Genomic DNA, 22,817 nt, shown 5'->3' with positions numbered 1-22,817 from the left:
ATGCCAAATTGTAAGTGTTTCTTTGTGAATTTTTAAAACCTAAAATTGTAGGATTTAAATGTTTATGTTAAATGTTTAATTTCGTGTTTCAAAAGATTATTAATATTTTCTTTTAAATATACGTTGATTTGCATTTAGATTTTAAATATCACTAAGTCTTTTGTATGAAATTGTGCAAAAAATAAATAAATAGTAAATATTTCTTTTACTGCGCCCACGCGAATGCAACCATTGTCGAGTGTGACAGTAGACAAGAAACGGTAGCAGCGATAGAGTGCAGTTCGCTTTTTTCCATGGTGTGTTTGTGTTGTCCAAAAAATATAAGAAATGTCTAAGTTTAACTTGCAGATTATTCCGTAGAAGTAAACGGAAAATTCATAATTCTTTTGTATCTAATTTTAGCATAAAAGTGCACAATCGCTGTGAGCTTTTCGTATTTTTTTGTTGTTACTATGATTAGCTTAAAGCACCGTCGCGTTAGTTACAAGTCGAATCATCATCCTTAAGTTTTTTTCGCGTTCCTATTCGTCAGTCAATGCGATTTTTCACTCCTTCATTACCTTTCCGTACTTCATCCGCTCATTAATTTTTTTTATCTTGCACTCGGCCATAATTTTTTTGATTGTATGTTCAAAAGTGCAGAGTTAAGAAAATTGAAATGAAACTAAAGTGAAAGAAAAAGCGAAAAGAAACGGCAAGACTAATCAACCGACCGAGAGGCAAGTGGACGCATTTCCTGCTCTAAAAAACGCTGAATAAGAATCAAAAATATACTGGGTGAAAACTTAAAAGAATACAATTAAAAACGTGTAAGAAGTTATTAAGTGTTACAAAAGATACAAGTAAAGCGAGAAAAAACCAAAAGAGCACTACGAAAAAGTTGAATTACTACATATAAAGCAATTGTCACCAGCTGCTGCTGGCCACTAATTACGCTGACACTTGCGTTCCAAATTTTGGAGACAACCTTAAACGGAATGTGGAAGTTTAACCTCCGTAAAAGTATCTAGTGAAACGGTCAAGAGGTAGTAGAGTTTCTAAGAACCTCATTTTTTAAGTTATTAGGTGAGTTATAATTAAAACATTTCATAAAATTTACCCACAGCAGGCTGTGAAGTGAAACTATGTGGTTCGAAATAAACCATTATTTTACAACAGCTTTACAATTGCTCTAACGCATGTGTAGCAGATAAATTGATTTTTCAACGTTAAACTATTATATGCATTATTAATGTGAATTAGTTTGTATTAAATTGTCTTGTGGAAAATGCACGCTTGCACAATTTCAATTGTGTGCCCATTGTTTGATACTTGGAGACCTATAATTCAGTTATATATAACTACCAATATCATATGTGTGAATGTTAAGATGCACAGATGATAATAATGAACTTTAGCAAGAGAAAGACAATAAGACAATGAAAAGAATTACAAAATTTGTATATGAAAATTTCAATCAATTTATTGAAACGCTATAGACTATAACAGTTCCAAATAAATTTATTTATGAACATTTTCAGCCTAAAAAAACTAGTCAGTAAATCTTTGGAATTGTAAACAAATAATTTTCTTATAACCGCTTTCTCTTATGATTTCGAAGTTTTTTTTTCTAAAATTGTGGCTAATTGTTCAAATAATTAAAAATTATTATTAGGTAAGCCCTTCTAACCAAATTATTCATATAATTTAATATACATATGTATGTGTGTATATTGTTTTTAGTACTAATATTTTAAATTGCTTATATGTCTTGTATATCCGGTTGAATTTCTTTTGTTTCGGTCTTGCGATATTATCAGATTTACATAAACAGACAAGCCTTCTAGAAACCGTATTACCTCAAGCTTTGATACGTTGTTGACCGAAAGACGCAATGACTAACTCACAGTTTGAGACTTTCGACACATCGTCACTTAGCCACTTGGTTATTCTAAACCATTACTTGTTCAGTCACTTATGTGTTACAGTCTTTTAAGAATTAAATGTATGTAAGAACGTACATGTGTTTCCGTTCACTCACTTGAACACACTTTGATGCGCAATGTTGGCTTTCTGTCACATACGTTTATGTGCTTTAGTCGTAGCTATTCTAGTGGTTGTAGCCCATTGTTAATTGTTAACAACTATAAGTAGTGGTTGTTGTTGTTGCTAGATTTCCTTTTGTGGGTTTCATATTTCCGTTGTACTGATCCGGCGGCACCTAAAGAAATGCAACAACACTACTCGGTAACTAACAACTAACACTTTTGTCGTCATCACTTCGCTTACAATACATTTTTTTGATGCATGAAATATCTGCTTTATGTACTAATGAGAAAAAATTGTATGTACAAGAAAAAAATTATTAAAGCACCAAATAAAAATGAAAATATTTCCGCCTACGAATAAGGTAAAATGGCGAGGAAGGTGGTGTACGCCGGTTAACTTGCAACGCAAAAGTTTTTATATATTGTGTTTTCGATTAAAAAAAATCTTTCTTTTGGAATGTATTTTTTTTAGTTATGTAAGTATGTAAAGCTAAAATCGAAAAGGCCACAAAAGGCGATTGGATAAAAAATTGACTTACCTACATACAGACTTATGTATATATGTATATCTGTACAGCAAATACATTTTAACTTCTATAATTCGAAGATCTCCATAACTGGAATTCTTGAATTGAGAACAGATGTAAAATTTCATAACAATTGCCTTCCGTAACTCGGAAATCTCTCTAACTCGATGTTTTTGTGTAGATTATGGTGATTCGAGTTAGAGAAGTTCAACTGTATATACTCAAATATAAATGCACTAATGTTGAAGCACTCAATATACAAATGTACAAACAAACCTTCATATAAATAAGAATATAAATTCATATTTGTTATTTTTAAACTCAATGCGGCATAAGTTTACATACGTGCAATTACACAAACCACTAATAGCACAATTGCACCGCCGCCGTTTTCAGTACTACTCTCCTCCTGCGCTCATCATACTTACACTTTACATACATATGTAGGTGCACCTTAATCACGGCGGCATAGCCAACCAAAAATACAAGTAGGCGCTGCTTGTTGAAGACGCTACTTGAAATAGTGTGAGTCTGTTAGAGAATCTACCATGCAACGGTAGTCCCAATTTGTCTGTGTACTGATGATAGTGTTACTTAGTAGTTGTCGTAGTGAAGTAACCGCAACCGATGGCTACGGTGTATTGCACCTATGTTGAAACTGCATTAATATCTGCATATGCAGTAATACCACTGCGCTTGAATGCGTTAAGCATGCCGGCAGGCAGCTAGACAACCAAGCAAACGAGTCATGTAGCTAGTCAGCGAATTAGTTGCATACATATTTATATACATATGTGGAAATTTCAATGTATATATTATCTTCTATACTTAAGCGTTTTGTTTTGCCTTCTTCTACGTCATACTTACGTTTTCACAAACATATGTACATACTAATTTGCGCTCACCTTTGTTCCGCATGCACTTCTTCCAGCCTATTCTGAGTTCCTTCAGTGTGTGCTCTTCAATGATTGTGTCGCGTTCGTTGTTGGTCGGTAGGCTGTAGGTAATGCACAAGTGGTGCTGGGACTGTAGCGCATTCATACGGCAAGTGTTTGCCTTCTTGCCTCTTTTGTTTTGCAACTGCGCCTGTGCTTGGATCATCTTCGCTGTTGTTTGCTGTCATACTATCTATTTCTTTCACGGTTGTCTCTTGCGAATTCCATGCACGTGTGCATATTTTCAAGCATGTTAGCTTGCTAAAATAAGCGAATAAGGAACTGGCCTATCGTTATGGAATATGCAAAGGACGAGTAGCTAATATATTTCACATAAATTTTACAATATATACGATTTACTTAATAATATGTATCATTATAAATGAGCAAATTTTATAATGCGTTTCAATTTAGAAGAAAATTTTAGTTTTTATTTGAAAATTTTCGTAGATTTTATTCTTAATAATAATCTGTTTTTGGAAAAGTTTATATTATTTGCAAAATTTTCTACGTCTTTGTTTGTCAATTTGTTGTTGTTACAAAATCTAATCTTTCTCTGTCCTTGATACATACTTTATCCATTACATATGTACATGTCCATATATTAGTTTGTATAGTGTGCAGTTGCGGTCAGATTTTGTTTATAATTTCTATCTTCTCGCAGTAAATACATGTTCACACCTCTCAATCTGCAGTTAATACTTTGGTGCTACATATGACATACGCGTAAAATGCAAATTCACTGCCGTCATATATCATTACAGTAGTAAAGCTTCAATTACCGACAATATTCCATCTCGTTTCTATGGAAGTGTTCATTAGAGCTACCCCTCTGTACTGCATGTGCATAGATACAAGTACATCTACAAACACATATGCACATACTTATTATTGACTTCAGCCAAACATCGACAACGTGGCACAACCACTTGCTCCGGTCTCAACCAAAGCCGGAGTCAGCAGCTGTGAGTGTTGGACGCGTACACCATGCTGACGCCCAGCCTGCTGCTGTTGTCGGTTCTGCTTGTCTCGTCGACCGGCAAACTGATAAAGATGAATCATACGCGCTGCCGCAACTGCTGCAAGCGTCGTCATGCCAGAGAGCTGTTGCTGTTTTAGTGAAGTTGTTTCACCCTGCTGCGTTGTGCTGCCCTTTTGTCACTATTTAATCGACAATTGCTATTGCAGCGGTAGCCGCATTCAGTAATTCCTTCCCCCATTCATTAGTTGTCATAGCGGGACGTATGTACCCATGTAAATACGTATGGTTCAAAATGTAAACATCTGTGTGCGCATTTGCATATTCCCAGTGTTAGAAACCGCTGACAGTTGAATAATTCAGCTTTATTTATTTCGGACCAGTTGATTTGCTCGGACGTTTATTTTCAAGGGTATATGTGTGTATACGCATTTTTATATTACCAGCAACAAGTATATGGCGATTTTTAGAATGGGGCTGCCACACTATAAAGTTAGTATTTGTGCAAAGTTCTGCATCGATATCTTCACTAGTGCTTACTTTATATATTGTAAAGTTAACGATTCAGATCGTCTTCAAAGTTCTGGAATATAGGAAGTAGGCGTGGTTGTGAAGCGATTTGGCCTATTTTCACAACGTATCATTAGGATGTAAGGAAACTATAACAAACCAAGTTTCATTGAATTCCGTCGAGTAGTTCCTGAGATATGGTTTTTGACCTATAAGTGGGCGATACCACGCCCATTTTCCATTTTGTAAAAAAATCTGAGTGCAGCTTCCATCTGCCATTTCTTTTGTGAAATGTAGTGTTTCTGACGTTTTTCATTACTGAGTTAACTCACTTTTATTAATTTTCAACCTAACCTTTGTATGGGAGGTGGGCGTGGTTATTATCCGATTTCAACTAATTTCATGGTGAGTGGTGGGGTACGTAAGAGAACTGACTGCAGAAAGTTTGGTTTATATAGCTTTATTGGTTTGGAGATATGTACAAATAGCCGATTTGGGGGCGGGGCCACGGCCACTTTCCAAAAAAAATTACATCTAAATATGCCCCTTTCTAGTGCGATCCTCTGTTCTAAATTTTACTTTTATAACTTTATTTATGGCTTAGTTATGACACTTTTTGTGTTTTCGGTTTTCGCCATTTTGTGGGCTTGGCAGTGGTCCGATTTTGCTCATTTTCGCAAGCAACCCTCTCACGGTCCCAAGGAACGTGTGTTCCAAGTTTCATATCTCAAGTTTCATCAAGATATCTCAATTTTTACTCAAGTTATCCGTTGCACGGACGGACAGACGGACGGACGGAAACATTAAGGTTATATAGTTAACCGATCTGAACAATTTCTTCGGAGATTATATTATTACCTTAAGCAGTAATCCATGTCAAATTTCGTGAAGATACCACGTCAAATGCGAAAATTTTCCATACAAGCCATTGATTCCGATCGTTCGGTTTGTATGGCAGCTATATGCTATAGTGAACCGATCTGAACAATTTTTTCGGAGATTAAATTATTTCTATGAGCCAAATTCCTACACCAAATTTCGTGAAGATATGTAGTAAAATGCGGAAGTTTTCCATACAAGCCCTTGATTCCGATCGTTCAGTTTGTATAGCAGCTATATGATATAGTGGTCCTATATCGGCAGTTCCGACAAATGAGCAGCTTCTTGAAGAGAAAATAACATCTGAAAAATTTCAAAACGATATCTTCAAAACTGAAGGACTAGTTCGTATATATACAGACAGACAGACGGACAAGGCTAAATCGACTCAGTTCAACATACTGATCATTTAAATATATACTTTATAGGGCCTCCGACGCTTCCTTCTGGGTGTTACAAACTTCGTGACAAACTTGATATACCCTGTTCAGGGTATAAAAATATTATGCTTTCGTCAATTCGGTATTATTGACTAGGTTTTTAATTGAAACATCAACAACCGATCTTCAATATTTTAACGTACATCGGGTCTACTTTATTGAATTCAATCCATATATAACCCCCTTTTCTTAGACCCAGGGTTAGGTGTCATCGATGATAATATTATAAATGCATTCCTTTTTTTTAGGATAAGAATTAAGAATTCATGAAATCGTCATTAGTAAGTGGGGATTGAGATCTCCAACACTAGTTTCCACGACAGTCAAATCCACATAATTGAAACCGACTCTGAATTTTATCCGGCCAAGGACTGGCAGCATTTCTCAGTGTTGTAACTTTCTGCCACCATGACAATAACACATCAACTAACATATCCCAATTGGTTTCAAGAAACCAAATGCGGTCTAAAAACTACACACCCTTTTCGTACTAGTACAAGACCACTTATACTCTACGCTTCAGTCAGGTTTTCTCCAATATCTTTATACTACTCATGTTACGATATTATTGTTTTTGCCTCCAGTGGCTCATAATAAGTAAATAACATGTATGATGCCATAATATTTTGTTATACATTTTTTATGTGCATTTTACAGCCGTACTTGTTAATTTTCACTGATAATTTAAGCGCGACACTTTGCTTCGATGCCTCATCATATGCATACAAAAATATGTATGTACTTACATATTAACATAAATATTATTAATCATCATCATACATTGATTGTGAAAGTATTTATGACTCTCTTTACGCTTTGTTTTGTAGCGTGTTTTTGTCGTTTTGGATTTTCTATGAATATTTTATTTTATTTTATTTATATGCATATTAACTAAATGTTTATTGTATGTTTTCACACCAAAATCGTTTTTACCCTAGAGATTTTTTAATCAGCAATTTGATTATGGTTTTTATGTTTGTAGTACGTTGCTCTCTTTTGGACCACAAAACTGACAGCTTCTGTTAGCAGTTGCATTCATTTGTTGCACATCCATATTTACATATATATAAGTGTATGTTTGCATTTCTTATCCGCGTAGTGGCGGCTGCTGCTTATCGCGCGTGCGGCGTCTGTCTTTTGCCTTGTACAAACTGCCGCCGGCGCAGCCCATTTTGGCGGCAGACTCCAATGGTTTTCTTTAATATTCTGCTGTGGTTTTTTTCATTTTGTTAGTTGTACTTTTACATTATTTGTCTCCAACGCTTTTATGTTGCTGTAGCATTTATTTTCGGTGGCTTTTGCTGCATCCACTTTTGACTATATTTTAGTGGAATTTATTTTTAACAACATTGTGGCAAATTTATTGAAATTGAAATTATGGACGTTAGTATATGTATATCGAGCTGCGGGGCACAAACGCACTATCGTTGGTATGCAAAAGCAACGCCAAATAAACATACAGGCATATGAATGCGTGTGAATTTGTGTATGTCCTTTCGCAGTCGTCGCTGCTGTTGCCATTGCTCTGTGCCTCAGCTTTTCCTGTTGCTTTTTGTTCTTACCCAATTGAAGTTATTTCAATTTCCCCATCTTTTATGTAGTTACTTAATCTCTTTTCCACCCAGTCGACACAATCGGTGTACTCTATTCATTTCCCGCTATTTTTTAGTCGATTTTCTTACTTTTAAATTTGTGTTGACAGCGCATAGTTGTGCCGCCAGTGGCACTGCTGAAAATCCATGCAAGGCGCCACTTCACGTATTCATACATTCGTATATACGCTTGTTTTCGTGACGATCAATGACTGTGACAGGCATAGTTGCCACAAAAGCAACAGTTTTTTTTAGCTGCAGCAGTGCGGGTGCAGTTAATCCGATATGCGCTTATCGAGAGTTTTCAGTTGTCTCGTAAATGTTTTTTACTTTACGTAAATGTATTTGAATTGAATGCATAACTTTATGCATTTATTATTACAACTCCTCTTGATATTAGTACCATGTTTATATACATATGTATATTTTAATTATTTGCGTGCAAACGTATTTTTATTTTTTTATAAAAATTATTATATACATCAATAAGCCTTTCTGCCTTATGGATAATAATCATAAAATTGTTTTAATTGCATTTCAGTGTTACTGAATCGTAAAAGAACTCTAAATCGGTTATTTAAAAGACCACAATAACGTACAGTTGAACTTTCCTAACTCGGATCACTATAACACATAAAAAAACTTCGAGTTAAAGAGACTACCGAGTTACGGAATGTAATTTGTACGAAATTTCACTTCTATTTAGTAAATTTAGCGAAATACGAAGTCACAATCCTCGAAGCGAAAATGAATGCTGCGAGTTGATAGTCGGCGCAATTATAATTGGGATCGTTTCAGTTATCTACGAGTTATCTACGTTTGTTGTTGTAGTAGCTACAGAAAACATTCCCTAAATAATTTTGAGAAATGCTGATGATTTGGCAGTCCTTGGTCGGGTGAAAATACGGCCCTTGACTGCATAAACTTTATGGTAAACTTTTAGCGCATTACTTCTCCAAAACCACCTAGGTATTTTTCTGTTTATTCATTATACATATAAATATAGATAAGTTTATTTAACTATGACAAATAAGAAAAATCTCGTATATACCTACATATTTATTATCAAAGATATAAATTAAAGCTTTCTAATTGCATAAGCGACTTTAATTAGATGGAATGTTTTATCTATACACTGAACAATTTGGCTTTAATTCGCATGTTCTTTTATCAATTCAATTAAATTTTAGTACGCCCACGTCAATCTACTTCTAGACATGAACAGACACACACATACATATGAATGCGTATGTGTGCACTATTTGTGGCACATCATTTGACAAGCAGCATCTCCTGCGATGTGATTGTACTTGTATTTTCCATATTGTGTTTTTATTTGTTTTTCTTTACGCTACTGTCACTGTCACAATTACCTTCACCACCTCCGCGCGCCAAACAACTGTCGTTTCCCTACGTCTCTACTACCGCTAACGTTGTTTTCAATTACTTTTGGTTTTATATCGAATTTTTATTTGTATTTATTTTTTTTTTTTTATTAAGCTGTTTTTTTATTTTTTGCGCGTATTTTTAGCCATGTGGGATGATGCGGGTTTTGATTTTTGGATTTTCTTGCCTGCCAAATCGGCTGAACTACATACCATATGTACGTGTATACTGCAAAAGCATTGACGCTACGCTCGCGGTCTCTCAACGTTTACTACATCCCAACGTTCGGCACGCACAACACACAAAAATATTTTTTTAATAGTAAATATAGTTTTCTCAAAGAATTTATGTGACACTCGCTCTTGTCACCTACGCGGTTGCCACTGTTGATCTTCTGGCCTATCCGATGCCGCCCGCCGTTTGCCGATTGGCAGACCCCGCTGTTTGTCTGACATTGCATTGTGCGCGCGCGTTTATAGATTTTTTGTTATTTTTATTTGATTATTTGTTGCATTTGTGCAGCCGTACGTGTGTATGTGTGAATGTATCGTCGGTTGTACATATCACACATACATAATACATTATTTATTCCACCGCCCACTTCGCTGTCGTGGATTTCCCGTGATTTTCAAAGCCAACCGGAAGACTAACGTCGAGGAATGTCTTGCGACAGCAAAGTTATTGACATTTTCTGCTGTCGCCGTCGCTCCTGTTACTCCTGTGCAATTTGCATTTGTTGTTGTTGCTGTTGGCGCGCCGACAATGGTGAAAATATGACGAGTATACACATATATATTGTTAACATGACTACTTATTGCCCTCAGCCTTCAGCCTTTGCTAGAATTTCTCGGTGTTCTCATTGCAGTACCGCCAGTCCCATTCTTCCATTTGCTATCAGTTGCTGATACCAACAATGGGCCAGGCAGAGTTGCTCCAATTTCACGTAGTACATAATAGGTTTGAGAACAGCTTTGGATAGAGAAAAATAAGCAACAAACTTGGCAAACAAAATGTGAAAGCAGATAACAATAAATATTATTGTATAATATCATACATATGTATATTTGTATGTATATGCATAGATGTATGGTTTTCATGATTTGCTTGATGTGCGCTCCGGTTCTAATGCGAGTGATATTTGTTGATAATTTTTATTATTATTTAATATGTATTTTTGTCTGCGTTCTTCGTTTCCTCTCACCACAAAACGAATGGAAACGCCTTTGCCCCACCGGTCTTCTCTCTTTGCTTTCGGCTTCATATTATTCCACTCGTTGTATAGCCTTGTTTGCAAAAAAGTGTGACAAACGCTCTTAAGTGCGAATTTCAATGACGTGACGCGATCGCGTTGTCTGCTATCAGCGTCCGTCCGAATTATCGACTGACGACGTTGGCTGTGCAGAATAGGTATAAGTGAAAAAAGTTCGCAAGGGGCGAAGCAAAGCTTATTTAGTCCGAAAATAATAGTCCGAAATCCAAAATATTTGTACAACAAAAAGCACGCGATCTATATATTTTCAAACACACTACTTTTACATATTATATTCTTGTACTCACACATATTTTCTTTTTTGTTCTGCAGCGACAACAGTTGAACGCTTACCGGTCATCGACGCGCCTCAGTTGGCTACCGTACGTCCAACCAATCGCAACTGTACGCTTTACCAATATCCATTTGCAGAGCTAAAAAGCGATAAACATCAACAACAACAACAAAATCATCATCTCCGACCGCTGCAACAACGGAAAAAAATGTCCAGCGAAGAGGACAAACCGCCAGCGCCGCCTGTGCGTTTGACCAGCAATCGCGGTGGCGACCGTGTCGGCGGTGGTGCCATCAACACGGGCGTTGGTGTAGGTGGAGGTGGTGATGGGCCACTCGTCGATATGCGCCCGCTGCCCAAAGGTAAGTGCCTGTGTGTTTTGTGTATAGATAATGTAACTATAAAATGTATGTACACGCAGAGCCAGATGATCCCGATCGCAAGAAAAAGACATTGAAAAATAAGATAAAAGGTTCGAAGCCTTCGCACACAGACTCCAAACCGAATATATCGTATCCCACGAATTTTGAGCATACCGTGCATGTCGGTTTCGATGCGATCACCGGTGAATTTACGGTAAGTAATCTACTTTTAATTCATAATTACGATACATAACAGCGTAATTTGCCATACGATTTGCCGCTTATGCACAATTCGAAAATCTGCATATATATGAATATCATATATGGTATAAACTGCTGCTTATTTATGCGCATACTTCATGCTTATGTCGCAAGCGTCGCTACAAATATGTTTTCTATCTCTCCATATTATTATTTTCACAAGAAAATCGAAAATTACATTTTTTACATTTTTCATTTTCTTTCTCTCTTTTAAGTAGCAACCCGAATTACACCAATTGCAAATTGACACATTCATTCATTGATTAAATGTCAACTCGCCCACCTTTTGACTCATTTCAATCAATAACAATATGTGAGAAAATTGTATAGCTTTTAAAAAATTTCACCGTGAAAAAACAAGTATTGCGCCTCCGCATATGTGCCACCTTAATGACTCACTATAATCATGACTCTCACACTTTCAAGTGCAGCAGAACAAACATTTTTACTGATAAAGTTGCTCGCTTGTTAAACAACACACAGATAAAAGTGTTTATTCAAAAACTCAAACAGTGTCTTTCGCTTCATACTATCTAAACCTATTAGAAGCGTTTACTTTGGCCGTTGAAAGTGTAATTGTGCCAATGCGTGAATTTGGTTAGTGTCATCTTTATTATTATCGACGAAAAAATAATATAGTTGCAAGTGCTTATGATACACCGAGATCATACAAAATGAGCGTAACGGCAAACGCGTGGGAAACTAAATGTGTATGTAAGATGAAATGCAATTCGTTTGTAGTATCTTATGCGATTTTCCAATGGCCAGAAGTGCATATTTCTTTATATATTTATACACTTGGCCACTTCTACACCTGTTTGTGGCGTGTGTCTTTATGATGTTATCTAACCAACCGATCAGCTAAGTGACTTTATTGAAGATATTTGTCTTATTACACGGTGCACAGTGTTAGTCTTCCGAGCGTTGCCTTCCCATAAAAAAAAACGTTTGCTATAATGTTTAATTATTTTTTTGCTTAGTACTCCAATTCACGACACATTGCGTGGTCTCCAGAAGCTCGTTTAGATCGGCAAATTTTATTTTTATCCATATAAAAATGTACAATTTTTGAATCTTCGCTTTAATATATGCCATTAGCAGCAATATGTAAAGTTCTTAGCAAATATTTACTATGAGAAAACACTAGCTTACTAGAATAGCTAATTTTAGGTATACTGTGTACCCATAAACCACTTTTTAGGCTTAAATGTATACACAGCTATATTTATTAGTCTCTAATATTGACTTTATTATTACAAAAACAATTAAAACTATTACAAATGTGTGAGGTTAGATACAGGTGTCAAGTTAGGCCGTTTTTTTTTTTAGAAAATTGATTGAAATTTTTTGCTAATATATTTTACAGTAGAAATTATAGTAGTACTAGTTATTAAGTTTTCGCGTCAGCTGTTTGTCTGAATCTCCGCTGCCATTTTATGTATATGCCTTTTTGCAGTAATTAGAGTGAGAAAATTTCTAATTAATTGTTGATAAGAGAGCTGGGTTAAAAAATATTCAAGCTAACCTCGTGTAGAGAAATTGTGTAGATTTAGATATGTCTATTCAGTTACTCGACACCTCGAAAAGTCAAAAACTACTTTACATGTACATATGTGGTACAATATGATTTATTTTTTTTTTCGAATATATGTTTTTACAACTATATGCATTTTCTTACAGCATTTGAAATTTTGTTTTTGTTCTCGCTTTAGCAATCATACATTTTTCTTACAGCCCAATTTGCTTACTAAATAAAGTTTTTATTGAAATTTCAAGAGTATCAATAAGGCTACGTTTACACAGGTTCATTATCTTTAATTTCAAATATTATAATTATAAAACCACATTGAAATCTTAAATATTTCTAAGGTCAAAATCTGTTTAAATATTTTAAAAATATTAACTCAAATACAAATGCAGTATTTTCTAAAGTTAATAATATAATTTTTTTTACAATTTTCTTTTTATTGCTTTATTAAGCATTTTCTAACTGAATAATATATTTTATTAAACATTAAGTCATAACTCTGTAAACGTAGCCACAGAAAATTTCACTTATATTTAGCACCGCTTTCAATAATTTTTCGCTTCGTCTGCGCTACTTTTTAGTTGCAAATAACACGAAAAAGAAAAGCAATTGCAACAAAAAAATATATGTATGTATATATTTTTCACAAAAACAAACATTACTTTGCTCAAATATTATCACAGCAACAACAAAAAGTAAATACACCAAACATATGCGTGCAACTCTCCCAAAAACAGAAAAAACATGAATAAATAATAATATTAAACAATTTGGAGGCAGCATTTAGTTGTAATTTCGGTGATTACTTTATTTATATGTTGACTTTTTCTTCTTTTCTTTCTTTCTTCCAATATATGTATATTTAATATTATCAATTTTAATTTTTTTTTTTAATTTATGCGTGCGTTTTTGCTTTACACATAACAAGCTGCCAATAAAAGTAAGTATCAGCTATGAATGTGTAAATGTGTAACACAAAGCGTTAACTATAGTATCATGAGACTTCTAATTGATAAGCGCTCGTCCTATATCTGGATGATTTATTTAGCTGCTATCGTCGAAATTTGCCTGTAGCGCTTCCAACGCATCCGAAAATCAAAATGCGCGCCGACATGTGCTAGTTCTAGTTTCTTTATAGTATTTTCTTTTTAAGTATTCATTTTATTTTGATTTTTTTTTTCAACAAAGCTCTAGAAATCTACATATATACATTTGTATACAAACATAAACACGAATTTTCCTAAACGTCAAATGCTTTGCTCCTTATTCTACTGGCTGTTAGTGTTTTTTCTATTAAATTTACTATAATCGCTTAACATTTGTATGTGATATATGCTATGTATGTATGTATGTATGTTAGTAATATATAATATATTTGTAATGCTTCAATCAACCCTCACCAGCCTTAAAGTTGCCACATACGTTCTTTGCTTAAACGTGTATTACCGCATTAGTTTTCATTAACATTTTGAATTAATAATTGACAATTGATATGAAAACTTTAAGATCACAGGTGTAAATTACGAAGATTTTCTTGGTGTAAAAAAAAAAATTAAATAGAAAATCGAATAAATATATTTTTCAAATATCCGTAATCAGTTTTAGGTTAGATTTGTATCGAAAACATAAGTATGACTTTAAATTGCAAGTTTTCATTGTTTCATTATCAATATAGTGAAATTCTCCTCATATCCTCATTTATATGATTCACCTATCAAGTTTTTTACTTTAATAGCACCTAGTCTGGTTGAAAGTTTTCACTGCTATCTTACTATTTGGCCGTGCGTTATTATCAAATATAGGTCAAACTCATTTCTGCACTGCATCAATCCTTAAATTTACCGTGACTCTGTAAACAAATTTTAAATATAAACACGTTTTTGGGTTGAGGACCATTATTTTATGACAAAAAAAAACATTACACGCTTAGTTTATTTTCATTTATTGTCTGAGATATCCGTTTTAAGGCTAAACGGATGAAATGGAAATCTGTTTATTGCTTTTCTTTTCTGGCAATATTATGTAGGACATTACGAGATTTTAATAATGAAGTTGTAGTAATTTTTGGCAATTTCAAAAATTCGAACATCTCATGGTTGTGCTTTCGCTCGACTCTCTATTTGTCATACCTACTGTTTCAATAGATGATAGTAGAATAGAAATCTCGAATATTAAATATTTTTTATTGGTGCAAAAATTTTACATGCAGCTTTAAAAAAAAATAAGAATCGTTGGAAAATTTTTAGCACCATTTAATTATTATATTAACATACCTATATATCAGTTTATCATTTTTGGCTATGTCCTCATAATTTGTCGATTTTTTCGAAATTCATAAAACGGCCACACAATGCAAAGAGCATTTTCTTCATTTATATACCAATCACGTACTTATCCCTTTCGCATTGCCCAAAACAAAAAGTTATACATATATTCCGTAAGAACTGGCTGGGCCGTCTTTATTTTCATTATTACTTAGCTGTTGGCACAGAAAAACAAAAAAGCTTTTACGCAAAAACTCTGCCGCCGCAGACACTTGTGTTTGCCTATTTTATTTATATTTACCAATTTTCTGCCTTCCTTTCTACGCAAGCTTCATTATTGCTACTGGGCTGTAAGTTGTACGCACGAGCAAGCCATAACACACGAGTTTAGTTTGGCTAGTTAGCCGAAGCACATATGTACATCTTGCTGTATATGTAATTAATTTTCAAGCCACTTAGCTAATATTGAATATGGTTAAATATTTGTCTTTACCATTTTTCTAAATTTTTTTTTATTAATTTCTACCGTTTTTGTGTGTTTCCAGGGCATGCCGGAGGCGTGGGCGCGTCTGCTGATGAACTCGAACATCAGCAAGCAAGAGCAGAAAAACAATCCACAAGCTGTGCTGGATGTGCTCAAGTGGTTTGACAATACAACAAAGCAGCGGCCAAGTTCCAAATACATGACAAATGCCATAACGACGCATTCAGGTAAGCAAGCGCCCTGTCCCAACCATACTCAATTTATAAATAACATGCATTTATTTATTACAGGCTCCTCGTTGAGTCGCGTCAGCAGCAGCAGTCCCAGCAGCACACCAACCGACTCGGAGTTGCACGCTTCGAATAGCGGCGGTAATTTGATTGGCGTCAATCTCAGCAATCTAAGCCTTGGCGGTACAAATGCGAATTCGAATTCCAACACAGTCGGTTTGATCGGTCAATTGGGCGGCAGCATTGGCGGTGGCATTGGTGTGTTGCCGTCCGTGCATGGTAATCACCATCAGACGCACAGCGGCGCGCTGAGTCAATCACATTCGTACAATTTTGGTGGCAATACGGCCTCCTCATCTTCGCAACATTCGTCCGCCAATGAAGATGATATATTGGGTGCGCCACAACCGGCGCCACCGCCGATTGCATCGCGACCCGAACGCACGAAATCGATCTATACGCGTCCCATTGAGGGCGCAGTGTCGGAGGGCATTGAACATTTGCGCGCGGTCACACCAACAACGCCGCTGCAACAACTGCAACAACAACAACAGCAACAGCTGCAACAACACCAACATCAGCACCAGAATAATGTGGCGCAACCGCAACAGCAACAATACCGCACGCCGAATAACGCAATTGCGGCAACCACAGGCGTCGCCACTGCCGCAGCTTCAGCTACAAGTGCGACAACAACAACCACGTTGGATAAGAACAAAAATAACGAAAGTAATTACAACATAACATTAAATCTTTTTGCGTTTTTGTTTTGCCATTTTGTTGTAAATAATTTAGTTAGTAGCAAACATAACAATTCGCAAGTTGCACGCGTTCCAACAAATTGCAGTGAGTTGTGTTGTGATTGTGTATATACATATAACGTTCAAAGTTGAAAATGTGAAACCACGATAGTTTGGCAGCAAATTAATTTCGCAGTTGATTGTGTAAAAATTAATATTTGTAGTATATATGTATTTATGTGTGTTATTGGCGGTACATTTGTTGGCACGTGTGTAATTGGCAAAATTGTCACGCACATCCGCGCTTGCGTATGCTTAACACTACTAACACATATATTTTACAAAATCACATACCATATGTACGTATGTTTGTATGTGCGTATTGCAGCCGGCAGAAATGAGTATGCGTGTGTGTGTGCGCGTGAGTGTGTAGTGTAGAACAACATAATTAATTTTCAAGTACATTTTAACACTTTTCGCATAATTTAAATTAAAAAAAAAATTTAACAATAACCATTTTTAAACATATCATAACAAAATTTAACCTAAAAAAATAAACAATTAACTGACTTGAATGTTGCGTATCGTCTGCTTTTCCGTTTCGTTTCGTTTCGTATGCCGTTTCGTTTGTTTGTTTTCGTTTTGTGTTTTTGTTGTTTCTGTTTCTGTTTCGCCTGCAGCAGCAGCAGCAAAGTCAGCAACAGCAACGTCCGAGTGCGTTGTGACTGCGCCGCCTCTGCCACAGCAAACTGTTGAGCCTGTCGCTACGCATGCATCGGCATCCATTTGTAATATAACCACAACGTTGTTGACTACGTCGACGACCATTGCCAGTACGCTCGATAGTAATACGAGTGTTATTGGTGTCATTGGTACTTGTTCTACTTCTATCATTACTGCTAATGCTACTACTGCTACTACTAGTTCTAACATTGCAACAGTTGACACAACAACAACTACAACAAGAACAACAACAGCTACTAACTCCACTGCTAGCACTCATTTGCAATTTATCGATTGTAATGCAACGACGACTAATCACGATTCTTCTGCTTCCTCCTTTTCATCGTTCCCATCATTTAATGACGATGCGTCGCTGCTGCCACCCATCTATTGTCCATCGGTGTCTTCCTCGATTTGCGATTCTATGGCGATGACAACGCCACCACCGCCACCCTTACCGACGCCCACTACCGTTACAACCACAACAATAACACCGGCCACACCAATCTCCGGTGGTGGTGAACTTACATCTGCCGTTGTACAAACATACGCTACACCGGTTGGCGGTGACGACACCTCGCCTGCAGACCTCTATTCTACCGATCCGAATGCGAAACGTTTGACGGCTACACCAGCAGCAGCGCTCAATGCAGCAGTGCCACAACCGCAACAGGCCAACACGACACCGGCACAATTGGTGACACCATCAGCGGTGGCACCGAGCTCGGCGGCCACAGCAGCTACACAGCCACGCTCCGGCACCGCCAAGAAGAAGAAAATGTCCGATGAGGAAATTTTGGAGAAATTACGCACTATCGTTTCGGTTGGTGATCCGAATCGCAAGTACACCAAGATGGAGAAGATCGGCCAAGGCGCTTCGGGCACGGTGTATACTGCGATCGAGTCATCGACGGGCATGGAAGTTGCCATTAAGCAGATGAACTTATCGCAACAACCGAAGAAGGAACTTATCATCAACGAAATACTTGTGATGCGAGAGAATAAACATCCGAATGTGGTGAATTATTTGGACAGTTATTTAGTGTCCGAGGAATTGTGGGTGGTGATGGAATATCTACCAGGCGGTTCGCTCACCGATGTCGTCACTGAGACCTGCATGGATGAGGGCCAGATAGCGGCGGTATGTCGCGAAGTATTGCAGGCCTTGGAGTTCCTACACTGCAATCAGGTGATACATCGTGACATAAAGAGTGATAATATACTATTGGGCCTGGACGGGTCGGTGAAGCTGACAGATTTTGGTTTCTGTGCGCAAATCTCGCCAGAACAGTCGAAACGCACAACAATGGTGGGCACACCGTACTGGATGGCACCGGAGGTGGTGACGCGCAAACAATACGGACCCAAGGTGAGTGAAAATGAACATTGAAATACAGTAGAACTTCTCTAAATCGAATCACCATAATCCACAAAAAACTTCGAGTTGAGAGAATTCCGAGTTATGGAATGTGATTTGTATGAAATTTGACATCTATTGCCAATTCAAGAGTTCGAGTCATGGAGAACTTCGAGTTATAGAAGTTCAACCTTATTATGTGCTAAAAGAAATGTTAAATTCAAAAATAATTTCGTTACGGTACAACTTTATTCAGTATACTTTTAGGAGCGCACTATTTATTGAAACCGATTTCACTAGCGTAAAATACTGTTACTCTTAATTTTTAAAACTAATTCGCACTTTTATTAATTATATTAGGTCGACTTGTGGTCTCTCGGTATTATGGCTATTGAAATGGTTGAGGGTGAGCCGCCCTATTTAAATGAGAATCCATTGAAAGCCCTGTACCTCATTGCCACAAATGGCAAGCCAGAAATCAAGGAGAAGGAAAAATTATCGACAGTATTTCAAGATTTTCTCGATCAGTGTTTGGAGGTCGATGTCGAACGACGTGCGAGTGCACACGATTTGTTGAAGGTAAAGCGCTTAAAAACTGTTCCATATGTTTTTGCACAAATTAAATTACGTTATTGTCTTCTTCACAGCATCCTTTCCTGAAATTAGCACGTCCATTGGCTAGCCTAACGCCTTTGATTATGGCCGCCAAAGAAGCCGCTAAAGGAAACTGATTAAAGAAGAAACATTAATTTAATTTACATAAAAGTGATGAAATTAGAACTTAAAACACTTGAATGCAACAAAAAAACAACAAAAATTATATATACATATATACATACATACATACAATATAAACAATAACAATAAAACTAGGAACGAAAACTATGTAATACATAAGAAACACGACTATAATGCAACGCGAACAGATCAAAACACAGTTACACCTGCATAGCTGCAGTTTATACACACGTATTGAAAATTGATTAATATATACAAATACATATATATTGATCATATATTCACGTTTTATTAAGCGCAAAGTGAGAGGAGCAGTACACGCCGCCGTTTACTTATAGCTATATAAAATATATAGTTTGTATTATAAATTGTGCATGAGTTTCGAAAATGCGCCAATGCGTTGAGCAGTCCACTCGATACGATACGGAATGTGGTTACAATTGAAAGGATTACAAAACATAAATATACGAAATTGTATTTGTAATTTTCGTTTGGCATTTGATATTGCTCCATGTATTAATGATATAATATAATTATTTATAAACTTGGCTGCGGCACTATTTTTGGAAAATTTTCATTGAAAAAAAAAAGAAAGAAAAAATTGATTGTTTCGTTGAAAACTAAAATATATTGAAATTTATATAATACATTACTCGTACACATTTCCTTGTATTGTGCGAGGTTTCAAAAATGTATTTGCAATTCATTGAAGGAAATTAAGTTTTATTTTTGTAGGTTTAACATTGTATAACAACTGATCGACATTTTAAATGTCTGCTTTGCGTACGATTTTCTTTTCTTTCATTTCATTTAATTTTTATTTAAATTAATTACTGTTATTAGTACTTTAACGTGAGAACACTTACATACATACATACATACATACATTTAACAGAGAAACTGAGACAATTTTTGTAAGACTATGTCATTCTAATTACATACAATTTAATTAATTATAATTAGCATTTTATACATAATTATAAATTATATTTAACGAAAGTTAAGTAAAGTAAACAAACAAACAAGCAGAAGTTACAACTTAAAACGCTCTACTACTTACTGACACCTTTATTTATATAATATAATATTTGTAATTATAGAAAACTTAAACATGAATTTGATTTATTTTGATTGCAGAGACAGATTTTCATTGTTTCATGTTTATATTATTTTGAGATTAAGTTGAAGATCTTCAGAATCTTTAAAATCCTTGAAAATCAGTAACTTATAATAATGTGGCGGTGCGGTTCTCAAGATTTGTATAATGCGTGGAAACGTGGAACATAAATAAGCAGCAAAACTTCTGTTATGAGTGTTTGTATTTTAAATTGAAGTAGTTTAATTCCACTTAATTTTTTAAACAAAAAAAAATATTCTGCTGATGGCTTTGTATGGTTTGAGGGATTAGGTTGGTTGCAGAGGCTAAAAACAAGTGAATTTTTACATTTTTTTTTTTAAATGTATACAATCATATATTTCATTTAAAAAATTTAGTATGTCTAAGATACATATTTCAACAGTATTTTGTTAAATTTTTATGTAATAATTCCGAAAACTCAGCCGTTGGCATCTCGTCTCCCATGACGTATTCAAAAAAACATCATAACTCATGATTGGTTCATCCAAAAACAATATCTATAATTTCTATCATTTCGATAGTAAATGGATAACTCTAATTAATGAACGTAGGAAAAAAGAAAACATTGTATTTCGAATTTTTTTTACAGAATTTTAACCAAAAAACTCACATTTTTGGTAAAATTTTCGCCATACATTTCGGCTCGAAAAAATTGATTATAATAAATATATAAAAAAAATCCTTCATTCATTAATTAGATAGTGTTATTTCTAAGGTGTGTGCAAATTTGAGCAAATTCGCTTCATACCTTCTGAGATATCGTGTACATTGACTTGAAAAATTGTGTTTTGCGATAAACGCATTTAAAGTTTTACATTCAAAGTGACGTGGCCTACTGGTCGGAACTTCCAAAGGGTCTATCTCTTATAATTTAACCGGATCGATTAGAAATTTTTTAGAATTTTTGAAACATATTGCACCATTTAATTAGAAATTTTGTTTTTTTTTTACCAATTTTGAAATTTCGAAACCCACGTAACCCCTTAAACGTGATAATTGTTTTTTTATGTACGTAACTTGGCTGGTTAATGAAGCTTCTCATTAGTTATTGTTGCTGTTATGAAACACATTGATGCTTGCTTCGAGTTTTTCAAGCAACTGAGTTCAGTTGTTGAACTATAAAGCGCGTATTCAAGAAATCTTAGACAGCAGAGCTTATTTAAAATAATTTTAAAAGAAAAATAATAAAATTGATTTCTAACAAAATACAAAATTTTAGGTTTAATTGCAATATACCATTTAAACAATCATCTTTTAGTTTGAGTGGAAAGCTGCATTTTACGAAATATTGATACGCAAAATTGGTGACTCTTCATACAAAATAAAGTAAATTAAATTAGTAAAGTACTTTATTTTTATAATTTTGTTTGCATTTATTTGCTTATCGTCTATATCGAATATTTTAATTGGATTACACATTATGGTTTGTATATTTCAGTTTTTACCATGACAGAATAACGGGTTTTACATTTACAACATGAATTAGGTGAGAATACACACTGAATACTTTGTAAGTACTCGTATAAGTACATGATTACTATATTAAAGAAATACAAACATACAGACAGACAAACATGAACGTCGTTAGAAAACAATACAGAAAATAAAATAAAAAACCCAAATATGAAGAACAAGAATAAAAGTAATAAAAGAACACCAACAATAATAAGAACAAACACAATAGCGTTTAGTGATTACCAAGTAATAATTAATTAGAACGAAATACCATAAAATAAAAGAAAATATATATATACATAAATATAAATTAAAAAATAAATAGTACACAAATACACATACATACATACATATGTAACTAAAACACAAACCCAAAATATGTATGTTTGTATATTTGTATTTAATAATAGTAGTATTTAGTAGAACCTAAACGAAATTAGGACTTGTATGTATAAATAGTATTTTTCCAATTTGCAAGTGCGCCAAATGGTGCGACTTGAATGTTATAGGTATGTGTGTGTGTTTGTAGCCAGCAAATGCAGAAAGTATAATTACAGACATACATATATTGCAAATTAAATCAATAAAAACTACAACAAAAATAATATGAATATGATAAAGTTGGAGCAAAGTTAAACAATGAGCGTTGATTGGTGGCAAATGTTGGAAATGTCGAGAAAATAAAATAATAATGGAAATCATACTTCGTGCCTAACTG

At 35.0% G+C, this 22,817-nt stretch overlaps 1 protein-coding gene across 8 annotated transcripts; it reads left to right on the top strand.

Moving 5' to 3' along the window:
• Window positions 1-249: 249 nt before the first annotated feature.
• Pak3_1 (serine/threonine-protein kinase Pak) lies at window positions 250-20,616 on the top strand. Of its 8 annotated transcripts, none has more exons than XM_054226010.1 (9): window positions 251-422; window positions 638-1,065; window positions 10,858-11,181; window positions 11,241-11,395; window positions 15,780-15,945; window positions 16,009-16,677; window positions 17,999-18,780; window positions 19,129-19,347; window positions 19,416-20,616. In XM_054226010.1, exons 3-9 carry the CDS (start codon window positions 11,028-11,030, stop codon window positions 19,497-19,499), a joined length of 2,229 nt encoding a protein of 742 aa, XP_054081985.1. In that variant the 5' UTR covers window positions 251-422; window positions 638-1,065; window positions 10,858-11,027; the 3' UTR covers window positions 19,500-20,616. The 8 variants fall into 8 exon arrangements, with proteins under 8 accessions (XP_054081989.1, XP_054081985.1, XP_054081990.1 ...); XM_054226011.1 differs by having other exon boundaries at window positions 261-362; XM_054226012.1 differs by having other exon boundaries at window positions 281-296.
• The last annotated feature ends 2,201 nt before the right edge of the window (window positions 20,617-22,817 follow it).

This window comes from Zeugodacus cucurbitae, chromosome 2 (assembly GCF_028554725.1).
Source record: "Zeugodacus cucurbitae isolate PBARC_wt_2022May chromosome 2, idZeuCucr1.2, whole genome shotgun sequence".
Taxonomy (NCBI): domain Eukaryota; kingdom Metazoa; phylum Arthropoda; class Insecta; order Diptera; family Tephritidae; genus Zeugodacus; species Zeugodacus cucurbitae.
This window is presented reverse-complemented; position numbering and strand designations above follow the sequence as displayed.

What these genes read in the sequence shown, in the direction of transcription:
- Pak3_1 (XM_054226010.1), top strand. Translation starts at nt 11,028, where the DNA reads ATGTCCAGCGAAGAGGACAAACCGCCAGCGCCGCCTGTGCGTTTGACC. An exon ending in TATGCGCCCGCTGCCCAAAG is followed by an intron (nt 11,182 to 11,240) that starts GTAAGTGCCTGT and finishes ATGTACACGCAG; the next exon opens with AGCCAGATGATCCCGATCGC. An exon ending in TAAGAACAAAAATAACGAAA is followed by an intron (nt 16,678 to 17,998) that starts GTAATTACAACA and finishes CCTCGCCTGCAG; the next exon opens with ACCTCTATTCTACCGATCCG.